The 12970-nt window shown below is 39.7% G+C and overlaps 1 protein-coding gene across 1 annotated transcript in view; it reads right to left on the bottom strand.

Annotated features, from left to right (window-relative positions):
• vegfc (vascular endothelial growth factor c) overlaps positions 1-12970 on the bottom strand; it is a 46853-nt gene that overhangs the window by 18978 nt on the left and 14905 nt on the right. Inside the window, exons 2-3 of the mRNA XM_085780207.1 lie at positions 6704-6944; positions 6175-6365 (exon numbers count right to left, since the gene is read on the bottom strand). Of these exons, the coding sequence (XP_085636333.1) occupies positions 6175-6365; positions 6704-6944 (432 nt within the window). The remainder of the gene's footprint in view (positions 1-6174; positions 6366-6703; positions 6945-12970) is intronic.

Raw genomic sequence — 12970 nt, 5'->3', positions numbered from 1 at the left:
GTATTAAAGGCTACACTGCCAACAATGCAACACTGAAGAATGAAAGAGGCAATAAACCTGGGTGTTAAATAAAGCACCTCATAAACATCTGTAGCCTGAAAACCTGTGACAGCAGGTATTGAACTCAAACAGACAAACTGCAGACAGACTTAAATGGTTGAAGTTACTTACAATCACTTAAATAGTAAATTGTACAATTTAGCACTTCTATTACCTGCTAAGTGTTGAAATCTCTCGATGTTTGCCTGCCAGCTGCTTTCAGGCACTGCCAAAGCAAATCAGTACAATGAAACTTCAGGGATGACGAAATGAACCTCAGACCACTTTGAAAATAATCTGACTCCTCATCTTTCCATGCGCCCATTTTCAGAGAAATTATTTTTAATAACTTTCAAAGAGTCACATGAATTTAGCTTGAGTGTAAATTGTCTTGTTTGTCATAATTTGAATGACGTACTTACTATGCCTATGTACAGTAAATCTCTGCACTCGGGCCAGTAGTCTGAAACTGCAGCCAAAGACAGCAGTTAAGAAAAACTACTGGAGAGAAAGAATGTCTTGTGAAACCTCAAAAAGGCCATGGCTCAGCACCCACAGCCTCTTCAATGGTGCCAGGCGAGAATCTCGCAGCTTCAACCTTGGCCTTGTTTTCTCTTACTTCAACTCAAGTTGTTTTTTGTTTTATTTTGTCACACAAGAACCAAACAGCACTGTCCAATTCTGAAAATACACGACAAAGCTGCCTCTTTAGTTTATGCTTTTAAACGACTTTTTAAAGATGTTTAGTTCCCAAACAACAATGGGATGTTCTATCTTCAGAGGGCAAAAGAGCAACATACTGTAGGACCATTTTCAACTGGCAGTCAAACATCCTGACCATCATCTGATGCTACTTTCATAAAGCTGTATATAAAATACCTATACCCACCCACCACTCGATACTACATCCGTATTCATCCAGAGTTATATAAATATTAACTATTTGGGTGAGATGTTGACATCCTTGGTGTGTGAAGTCTCATGTTATGGCTAAAACATGCTTTGTAAGCTCTCTATATGTGAACATAAATGTGCCTTGCCTTGGTTACATTTGCATCGTTGTGTGTACTCACTCATACGCAAACACATAGACACTGACACGTTGTGGCTACAGCAAACTTCCTGTCCTGATTGAATCAGATTTAACAGTTCATCTAACAAAAGAGCTATTAACCCAGACTACCGCTGCCAGTTCATTAAATTAACATTCACAGGAAATGAATATAGCAGCTGAGCTAAAACAATGCCCCGTTACTGCTGGAGCCAGTCCATTAACAGCAGCTACCTGGAAATGAATTAACCAGCAGACAGTATTTACCTACTGCTTCAACACAGCTGAGAGCTGATTACAATGTACATAAATACATTATGAGTGCATTGTATTATACGGATCTCACACATATGCTGTGTGTTGTTTAAAGCCAAGAAAGGCAGTCACTGTGCCTATTTCAGTATGTGCAAGTCAAAACAAACACACTCCAGTGAATTCAGTAAAACTTACACCGGTATGAGTGTGAGTATACTTTGGTCTTTAACATCTAAAACATAATTATGTTCTTAAGATTAAGAATAACATGGATGATGATGATTATTAATTGAATTGAAGTTTTCATGCTGCTGTGTAACATGTCATGATTAAGCTATCTTTTTTATGTTTTTGTTTTTTCTGGTCTGGCTCTGGTTTGCCTTGAGTAATCCCCTTGTTATGCGGCTACATAGACTGTAAGTGAAGATGGATGTAGCCTCTGTTGATGCGGTGACAGCATCTTGACCATGGATTTAGATCCGTCAGCCAGTCAATGTGGCATCAATTACACACAACTTAAAACTTGATTAAATTTGAACGAGTGGGTTAAATAACAGTTTGCTGGAGTAAATAAAGCTGTTTTGTACAGCTGGAGAGTCTATGGACTCACTGAAGCGCTGAAGCTTTTGCTATTTCCAAGTTGGCTTAGTGGTTTAACGCCTGAGGTTGCTGCTTGTGCTGCAACACTGTTGGGGGGTCTTACCATAATGCACTGAGCTCCTCTCTCCCCCTCTTCATCTCCATCTGTACATGTTCATATCTCACTAATGTGTTTCTAACTTGACTTCCTCGTTCCCCTCCTGTTGCTCTCTGTAGGTACAGTATTTCTGCCTCTGCAGCTGTGCAAAAATGCTTCAGCTCAAGATGGCCTCTCATGGAGGAATGTAGGGTTTCTGTAAATAATGTTATAAAGAGTGCACTCTAGACAGGCTCCCTATGAAAAATGCTCTGATATTACTTCTGTTATGATTTGTCACTACATAAATAAAACTGACTTGATGTAACTGAACTGTGCTGATGTTTTGCAGCGAGCTTCAGCTCATCCAGCTGCAGGTAGACGTCATCTTATCATCTTCATCAAAGGGTGTTTACAGAAAACATTTGCTCTGATATCTACAATATCAACTCTGTGAAGTGCTGCTCAGGGTCAACAGCATGCAACAGGAGTAAACATTAGAGTATCATCCAACACATTAGCACCAAAATACTGCTTGCATGCTTCAGCTGTTTTGGAGCAAGACATCATCAGAGCTTCTGCTGCAGTTAAGATGCAGTTTGCAAGTATCCTCAGCATCATATTGAGTTATTTTATGAGTGAGATAATTGAAATTATGTATAAACATAAATTTTGTAGCTTGTTTATATCCCCAGGCATGTACTATGTTTTTATGGCTTTTATACTGAATGCAAATCCTTCTCTGTGTTTGCATACGAGTAATATGAACTGGCTCAGACAACCTTCACTTCTTTTTTTTTCTTCTTTTTTTTTACTGGGAATCAACCCAACAACACTTTCACTGAAAAGTCTTTCGTAGCAACACTGTTTGTCAGTGCTTGTTATGGGCTGAGCACCAAAGATGCCAGGAACCTATTGTTTTTGGAGAGATCATATTATTCTACTGGAAAATTGATTTTTGAGGCCCTCAGCATGTTCTAAAACTCACAAAAAGTTGAGTTGTCCTCCTTTGAGGTTCATAAAATTCTTCATAGATGATTGGTCTCATCATAAAAGAAACAATCGATATCTTTCAAATGTTCTTCGTCTCAGGAAGTCAGCCATTTTGCCAATTTTCATTTTACAAAGACATTTTTAAAAATCTGATCTATATACAGGGGGAAACACATGTTTTCCTCTTTGACCATTCCTTGGGTTTTCTCTAACTCTAACATTTTTTACCCAGGGACCTACTTATATAAAAGGGGCAGAGACCAGGGCCAATACAGTTGGATAGGCCAGTAGGTAATGCCATTGACTACGATTTAGGAGGTATTATTATTATTATTATTATTAGAGTATTTGAATCCCAGTCACTGCTGTGTGGCCATTTGGCCCGTCATGTTGCCTGGATCAACAGAAGAAGAGTTTACTATTGCTATGTCAATGGCTGGCTTCCCTGGCTTTGGTTTGGTTTGTGTCCCATTCAACATGACTCTGCATGATAAGCACCTGTCTAAAGAGACAGCAACCAAGCAGGTGGATGGGGAGCCTGCCACCATTTCCTGTCTCTGAAGGAGACAATGGCGGAGGGCTCAACACATTCAACTGGATAGGTGCAATTGACTTTAGATTAGGCTTCTGTGGGTTTAAATCCCAGAGAGTTTGATTTATTATAATTAAATGTGAAAAGTATTTGCTGTAATCGCTAGCAGAACCTACTGATTTGGGATTGGGAGGATAGATGTCCAAATCCCACTCATGTTGTGAGAGCGAGAAGAAGAAATTTCTATTTATTGCGGCCATCCAATCCACGCGCCTGGCCAAACCCAAGGCCACTGTGAGATTATCCATCCTCTGGTTTCACCCATCTGAAACTACCTTCCCATTCTTCAATGTACTCAGAGCATCTATTTCACTGTGTCCTAACCCCCTACCTACAGTTACATGCTGTTATACGCTGCTTCATGTACAGGCAGAACAGCTCAAACTCACTGTGGTACCTCCAAAGCTTTCCTGTGGCATCCAGCATCAAGCTGCAGATCCTTTAACTCCTGTAAGCCGTGATTTGGAGCCACTGCAGATCAGCTCATCCCCCAACATCATGTCAGTCAGTCATGGTTTGTCCCTTCCCAGACCACTGATTGACCAAACATGATCACACATTGTGATCTTATTGATCTAATGGTAGTATTACATGACAGGTCAAGGGTAATCAAAAACATGAATTCAATACCAAACCGAATTTGGTTTTGCCTTAAAAAACAGTGTTGTCCATTTTAGTTCAACTAAGGACACTAACGTTGTCTGAAGCAGCAGAAAGCACAGTGCAGACTATTTTTTTCATTTAATTCAGTTGACGAAATCTCCTCAGGAGTGGTCTCCTTGTTTCACTGGAAGTTCTTCAGAATCATCTTGTAACTAATTTACTATGTCACAATGACAAATAAAGCAGCACACATGGCCAGTTACAGTAAAGTAAATCATTTTTCTGCAGTGATTTATAGTCGCACACTGAACAGAGCAGTCTCATGAAGAGAGAACACATGCTGTACTCTACTGGTCAGACCTCATAACAAGGCAATTAAAAATCAAACCACATGCAAGTAAATCTTTCTCTTTAAGCACAGACGTACTCTGCAGACATACACACACACACACACACACACACACACACACACACACACACACAAACACACAGTGCATTAGCTGACTAAATGGTTATGTTGCTATACCCTCACTAGTCAGTTATTAATTCTAAATATTTGATTGTACAAGTCAGATTAACTGTTTGCTGCTACTATGACGCAGACACCTCCTCTCCCCACACTAATACCCAGATGTCATAAAAAAAAAGAAAAAAAAAAGGTGAACATCGAGCCAGTTAACAACTTGTAAAACCTGTGCGGTTTGGCAGAATTTTGATGTGGCTACAAAAAGAAAATGAATTTGTGACATATAACCACTCAACTTGAGCAACGTGTAAACACTTTCATACCGGCTCATGGACATAAACAATGTGTAAAAAATCGCTAATGTATGGATGGATGGATATTTCCAATAGACTACTATAGTATGTCATGCCACAGTTTCATAATTAATTGATTAAAGTTTCACTTTATCATAATACATTGAACAATCTCTTATACATACAATATCTAACATTATGGTTTGTATTGTGGATCATCATAGATCTGTGATTCATTCCTCCTTTCCCCTCACTCTCACTCTCTAAGACAGACTAACATCAGGCCACGTTTCATAGTCAACAATAATGATTTTTTTGGGTTATCCCCTTGGATTTCCCTTAAACCCTTGCTCTTTCTCTGTAATAGCCCTGCTGGAGCACAAATGTACTTGCTCCTGCTCAAAACTGTTGATGCACATTCAAATAAACTGTTGCTATAGGCCTACACATGTCCCAAGTGATGATTTGAGCCCTCTTGCTCTCCTCTGAATTTTGACGGGACCTCTGCTCTTAACCTGAAGTGTTGAAGTTGAAGTTGAAAAAGAAATCACTTTGTCATGGCAGATGCTTTAACTTTACCACATTGCTCAAGTGGTAATCAAACTTGTTAGAAGGTTGCTAGGCAATAAATGAAAAATGGACACTTGTGCGTTGCTTTGTTATCAACATTTCACTGTTTACCGTTTCTACCTGACAGCTAACAGCACAGTTGTACAGTTCTCATAAGGCCTTCACTATGTTTACAAGAAACTTTATGTAACTCTACCCTGCCAATGACAGTATCAGTCAGGATGAATTCACAAGAACAGATAATGTGAAAATGGCTGACCACATGTGTCAACTTGTTTTTTATTCTTGGTCATATTGTGCAACATTTAGCATTAAACTCAGCTGAAAACTCATCACAGCTCATCACATTTTGTTGACAAAATGTTGTTGGTATTTTTTTCTGTTTTATAGAAGGCCAAGTGGCTGAAATCCCCAACCACAATAAGTGTAGTCACCAGGTCTTGATGACATATAGTTAATGGAGAAAGCCAACAGTAAGACATGTGCGCATGCACACACACAAACACACAGGCAGAAGTGTGTGGATTTATATGATGTTTCCCCCAGCAGCACCCACATGTGTATTGCTTCACTGTTGTGAACTCTTTCATATCACATCTTCATATATTTATGAGTATTGATAGAGAGTGTGCTTACCGTTTTGCTGAGATAACCAGTGGAGATATTCCTGCACTGTTTGTCCTCAGAGTGGCAGCATCCTCCACATCTGTAGACGGACACACAGGGTGGTTTATAGAAGACGTTGGTGGGAGCTCCAAACTCCCTCCCCACGTCGACACACACTTCCCTGGGAATGCACTGAGTCTTCCTCCACTCTGACTCTATACCTGCACACACACACACAATCACACAATCACACACACAAACACATTTTAAGGCAGCACGAAAAGGCATTCGGATCTTAAATCATTACAGAATCATAGGTGCATCAAAGTAGAACATGATACACGACAGCAGCCTAGACTTTGAGCAAAAACAATTTAATGAAAGTGAATAAAAATCATTCTAACCCCCAAATGAACACAAACACAAAATGAACACAAAGACCAGTTTTCATGAACCAGTTCACTCAGGTCAAGCATTCAGAATGCTGCCAGGGTGATCCAATATTATAGTTATTTATATGTGAGGAAAATCAATTAAAAAAAGCGAAGTGGAAACATACTTTTCAAGACATCCAAGTTGAGGTAGGCAGCAGCGAATGTTGGCTCTTCTGTATCTGCCAGTGGCCTTAGGCGGCGAGGCTGTGGCCGCTGAGAGAGCCTGGAGGCTGAGGAGGCAGCGGCCGAGAGTTTGGACTTGCACTTTAGAGCGGCCCAGTATGAGGGATAAATGATACTCATCAATTCGTCCACACTGGAGGCTGAACGCAGCTTCTGCTCCACGTCTGGTTTTGGTGGAGAGTCCTGGAGAAAATGAGAGACAAGATCAACAAGGACACTGCTGAGTTGACAGTGCACAAGTGGGAGAACGGACGCAAGTGTGCAACAGTGTCAGGAAAGTACTTAATGTATTGTACATATTAAACTATTTAAACCCATTAACTTTACACCAGAAATAATGTTTCATGTGAATCATTCTGCTGTTGGTATTTAAAGGGATAGTTCACCCTAGAATGATATTTCGCTCATTATCTACTCACCCTCATGTTGACTAAGGGCTGGAAGAATTCTCAGAGTCCACCGTCCCTTCTCTGAGTTACAGGGGGTCTTGGCGTAGCAGTGCATGTCCATATAACGGTTGCAAAGGGACACCGGAGCTCTTCGTAAAAAAACACACACAAAAAAACATCCAAATACCTCCATGATGCTCGTATGTAATGTCCGTCTTGTGCTGAAGCCCCAAATTGCGTAATTGTCCAAATCTCGCGTGATTCGCAGTAACCGCACTGACGCCGGCGCAAATCACGCAAGATTTGGACGGACCAGGAAGAGGAGCTTCGAGAAGCTTCCGCTACAAACAAGCTTAAAATATAGACTTTTTTTTTTTTTTCGGGACAATTACGCAATTTGGGGCTTCAGCACAAGACGGACATTACATACGAGCATCATGGAGGTATTTGGATGTTTTTTTGTGTGTGTTTTTTTACGAAGAGCTCTGGTGTCCCTTTGCAACCGTTATATGGACATGCACTGCTACGCCAAGACCCCCTGTAACTCAGAGAAGGGACGGTGGACTCTGAGAATTCTTCCAGCCCTTAGTCAACATGAGGGTGAGTAGATAATGAGCGAAATATCATTCTAGGGTGAACTATCCCTTTAATGCTTTATTCTTGAAATGGTAAAAATGCTGTTGTAACATTAAGGATTGCAATGTGAGATATAGTCAAATTAAAATTGAGATAGCATCTGATAACAGCTCAGACCATCACCATCTGCCCGCGGTTGCATGTCAGTGGTGCTGTTTGTTCATATTGTGCTGCTGCAACGACATGAACCAGAAAAGCAGGTGACTGAAGATGCCCACACAGTCCATTAACCCAAGGCCTACGGTTTGGTGCATGGCAACCAAGGGTCCTCTGTTGATCGTCATGTACATTGTCACAAGTCTGTTTCGACTTGGGACTGTACGGTCAAAACACCTGTATCAGCAAGTGTGCCACTGGGTCCTAAGTTGAAGTTATTGTGACTGTGTGATGTAGTTATGGGTCTTCCTGCTGGCATCCTCGTTCGTGTATGAATGTGAAACTAACTGGTGTGTGCCCACACACACCTGAGGTAAGAAATACAATTATCAGTTCGAATAAATCATCAAAATATCTTTCAATCAGTGAGGCTTTCTCTTTGTTTTATTACGTTCAATGTAAGGTTATATGACTTTACTTCAGTAAACTGTTAGTCTACCATGAGAAAGTTTCAGAGCGTCGATGAGACAGAGCGTCGTTGTAACCATAGCAACTCATTCACACACCTGCGTGTGCACAGTGTGAGGTGGAGCAGCATGGGAATTATTATCTTTTATTGATTGATTTTATTTATTATTTTATATTCCTTACTTTCTAACTTTCCTTAAGCCTATGTGTATTTTTTAACACTTGATGTATTTAGAAATAGATTTAGACATTCGTCTCATGGGGGAGCAGGGAATCTGAAAACAGGAACCGTGTGAAAGGACTGCTGATACAACTGTGGCACATGGTCCCACACAGGAGTTATGGGTTATTTCCCCACACTCATCTGTGAGTTATTCTAGTCTTCAGTTGTTTAGCCAACAAGCATTAACAATAATGACATGATCAGCTCTAATCAAAGTTTTTGTGGGTAACACCAAAATCAGCAATTACGTCTCAGTATTTTCTCCAAAGTGGGCTAGCTGCTCAGTTGTGAGTCGGCTCCACATGTAAGATAAAACACTTTTATCAAATAAACTGTTGAAAACAAACTCAAAGACAGGGTTTCCTTTCCTGTTTGAAAATATACAGCTGCAGTACATGTACATGAAAAATTATATCAAATAAATAACCTATGTTAAATGAAAAATAGGCCAATCCATTGGGAGCAATAATTATAGGATTTCCTCTTCTGCTAAACAAAAAAACACAGCTGTGCAAATAACAATAAAAAAAAAGTCAACACAACGGCTCATCAGATCTTTTGAAATCCAACCGTCTCCAAATAACTGAACCTGGTTCATCTTCACTGTTTTCCCACAGGCTGAGAATTTACTTAGGGGAAAGTGAGATGCAATGTTATTATCTTATACAACATGGGACCTTTAAGGAGTGTTCAGATTATTAGTTATAAAAAATGATTGAGACAATTAAGATGCAGAGAGAAAGAAGAAAACAGTTAAGTCAGGCTTTTTGGGCCTATTCTTTTTTTCATATTTGGAAAACTCAACACTCATAAGTTCCTCCTTGTGCTTGAAATGAGAAAAGAGCATGTTCGTCATGTTATTATTATTTTTTGAGAAGTTATCTTTAATCCCAAAACCAGTATTCCAGACTTTGGCTTTCAGAGATTTTGCCTGTTTTTTAAATTCTAATTGAATAACCTTACTACATTTTCAGACATTGAACCCACAAAACCAAACCTGCTCAATATGCAGCAAAAAAAAAACTTTCCTCACTGTCTGCTGCCAACAAATTTACTCATCAAGATATTTTACTTGATCTGGAACAGACTGCGTTGGACAGGCAACAGACTTATACATTTACCTTCAGAGATCCATGCAAATGACTGTGTCAGCTCTGTTATTGTCCAGTGTTTCCAGCTCACAATTCACCTAATTCTTCTTCTCTGACAAATGTATAGACTGTGTATGTGAATGTTATCTCACTTCCTGTCCTTCAGTACAATTAGATATATGCCATTGTACTATTTATAATAAACAAGTAGTTTAACGTCTACACAATTTGTCTGCTAGGAACAATGTGACAGCAAGGCCGTCTCGCTCTAGCTCACAAGCACACACACACACACACACACACTGCCTGGCCTTTGTATTAGAGGCTGCTCAAACAGACAGAGTGAAGCAGTCCATTGTATTTTACGGCCTCTGTAACTGTTTACAGTTACTGAAAAGATAACACATACACCACTCCTGGAAACATTTTATTTATGTTTGTGTGTGTGTGTGTGTGTGTGTGTGTATTAATGCACACACACACACACACACACACACACTGTCCCTTTTACGTGGGAAAAAGCCTTTTCTCTGGCGTCACATCAGCTGAGAGACGGTAAAAAGAAACAATTGAGAATATAACCCTTCTAAATCAGACACCTGACAGAGGAACTACAGCTTCCTGCAGATGATGGACTCAGGAGGCATGAATGAATGAATGAATGAATGAATGAATGAATGAATGAATGAATAACAGCTCTTTACCAACTGCATGACCACATTTGCCAAATTTGGCAGTTTCCTGTTTGAGGATATGACATGATCTGGAGCAACAACAGAACTGAAAGCAGCAGACAAATCAAAGATATTTAGACATGGTTGGCAGCATTTTAAAGCTGGTTTTACTTTTCGTTTCAAATAGTGAAGGTGCCAAATTGCTGCAAGATGTAACACTAATGTACAAACTTGCAGACTGCAAATGCCACTGCTGTTGTTACTTTACAAGAATCAGGATCTACATTCTGACACTGAGGCCACTGACATCAACAAATCAACATGTCTTTGTTCCTCTATCTTTCTTCTGAAGTTTCTTATTTTCAAATTGTTCAACATTCAGAAAGCAGATGACTGAGGCTGTCAAACAGCAGCAGATCCTATCAGATAATGGTATTAAATGAATAACCTAATGACAGATGTGAACATTATCACTTTTGTGTGCTCCAAATTCATTCATTCGTCATTAATTCAGTCACTCAAAACTTAATTTAAACAGGGAAAATCCTGTGGAAAAAACATGAAAACAATAACAACATACCAAGTGAGTGAGTGAGTGAGTGAGTGAGTGAGTGAGTGAGTGACATAAACTACCGGCAGAGGCAAATTAAGATAAATGAGTGCTGCTGTCACATCGAGCACACAACGGGGACAAATAATCTTGATTTAGATATGCAGTCAACTAACAGTTTGGACAGTTGTCGAAATAAAATGTATAGATACAGCCCAAATATTGTGATATACAATATTATTACAGCAGGCCAAGGGTAGGTTTATAGTTTTTTCATTGCATTTTATATTTCAAGAAGCAATGTTGTCTTTAAAGAGCAGTTCAAAGTTTTATTACTGCCACCATCAAGCAGCCATGTTGCAGGAAATACAGTGCTAGATAATGGATTGTATTGTCGAAGAAAATTATGATCACAGTGAAGCTGATGTCATAACTTTATTTTACGCCTATCAGATTGTGGGCATAATTTGTGTATACATTTGTGGGATATGGCCAAGAACTGATCAGGTAACCCCTGAGTCCAAGTTCCCTCAAGGCATTGCTGAGATATTGTGCTCACAGGAGTGAGGCGAAGAGACAACCAGAAAACATAAAGTAATGCCTCTGGCCAATCATGAAACATGTTACACAAAGGCATGAAAATATCACGATATTTGATACTAACAAGTATCAGTCTTTGTCCCAAGGTCTATTTCAAACCTTTCAAAAATGAATTGATGTGTAAATCCCCTTAAGATAAATGTGTAATGTGTTTCCGAAAGTAATTTTATTTGCTTGACATCACGTTCGATTACAAACACTGACATAAGTAATAGAAACTGCAAATCTCTACAGTATTTTATTGTTCTGACATCATTTTTGCCGGTAGAAAGCTGCACCCACACACATTCGTAACATTACATTCACCCTCACAGTAATACAACAGAGATTTAATGTTTATCCATAAAAATCCAACAATGATTGAGCAACATTAAATACGTAATCATGAAGTCATGAGTACTGTGGTCAATCCTAAATTGGATATTTCTGGTCAACCTGCGTCATCACTGGAACTCATGCATCAAGCATGCACAAAAACAAGGTACTGTGACAGCAAATACTGACACATATCATTGGTTACCATGATTGTAAATGTTGAAAAATAGATACAGATTTCTCTTTTAAAAGATAAACAGATGTATTTAATACTAGTTTAGAAGTTGAATGTGAAACCCCACTGCACCATACTGAGAGCTGTTGTCCTGAGTCCACACCAACGTTTGACAGTTTGACAGTTCACCCATTAGTCACAAAGTGTAAATCAATCAGAGTATAATTAACTTAAACCACACACATCGGGCTTAATTGATCATGAGGTGCAGGTGATTAGCTGTAAAAGGGAGCAGGCAGCAACAGATTTGTAACAAATGTAAACACAGAAGTGTCAGATAGAAAGCCAGACAGCAGCTGCACACATGTCAGACAGCCCAGAAACCAGAGAAAAACCTTCTACTACTAATGTCAGCAGCTGACACTCATCCAGCTCGTCTGGGAGCTCCATGTCTTCACTGCGCCAGAGACCTTTATCCACATAGGATCCAGAATCCAGGATTTACTGTACATCCAGAGTCCTATTCTCCATCTGCTATGTTTTAAAGATTTGATGGTAAATGGACTTGCACTTATATAGCGCCTTTCTAGTGACTCGGACCACTGAAAGCGCTTTACACACACACATTCATACATTACTGTTTGCAGACAGGAGCTAATCATTCACACATTCACGCAGGGCAAGTGTGGGTTCAGTGGCACTTGCAGACATGCGGGGAAGCCGGGAATCGAACCGCTGACCTTCCGATATATATAATATCAACTACATATCATGCTCAGATGATGGAAGCTGCTAAGTTGTCATGGAGAAGGTTCAATTATGATGATGTGACCTACAGTATATCACGTATTTGACCTGAGCGCTGCCTTCAAAGAACATGAGTTTAGCTGTGGGGTACCACAAGGCTCAATTTTAAGACCACCACTAATGTTGTCCCCAGACAGTGTCATCAAGAGGCTTGGCAGCTCCATCCACTGCAACACCAGTGACAC

This window comes from Trachurus japonicus, chromosome 1 (genome assembly GCF_045865225.1).
Source record: "Trachurus japonicus isolate A0001 chromosome 1, Traja_1.0".
NCBI classification, from domain to species: Eukaryota; Metazoa; Chordata; class Actinopteri; order Carangiformes; family Carangidae; genus Trachurus; species Trachurus japonicus.
This window is presented reverse-complemented; position numbering and strand designations above follow the sequence as displayed.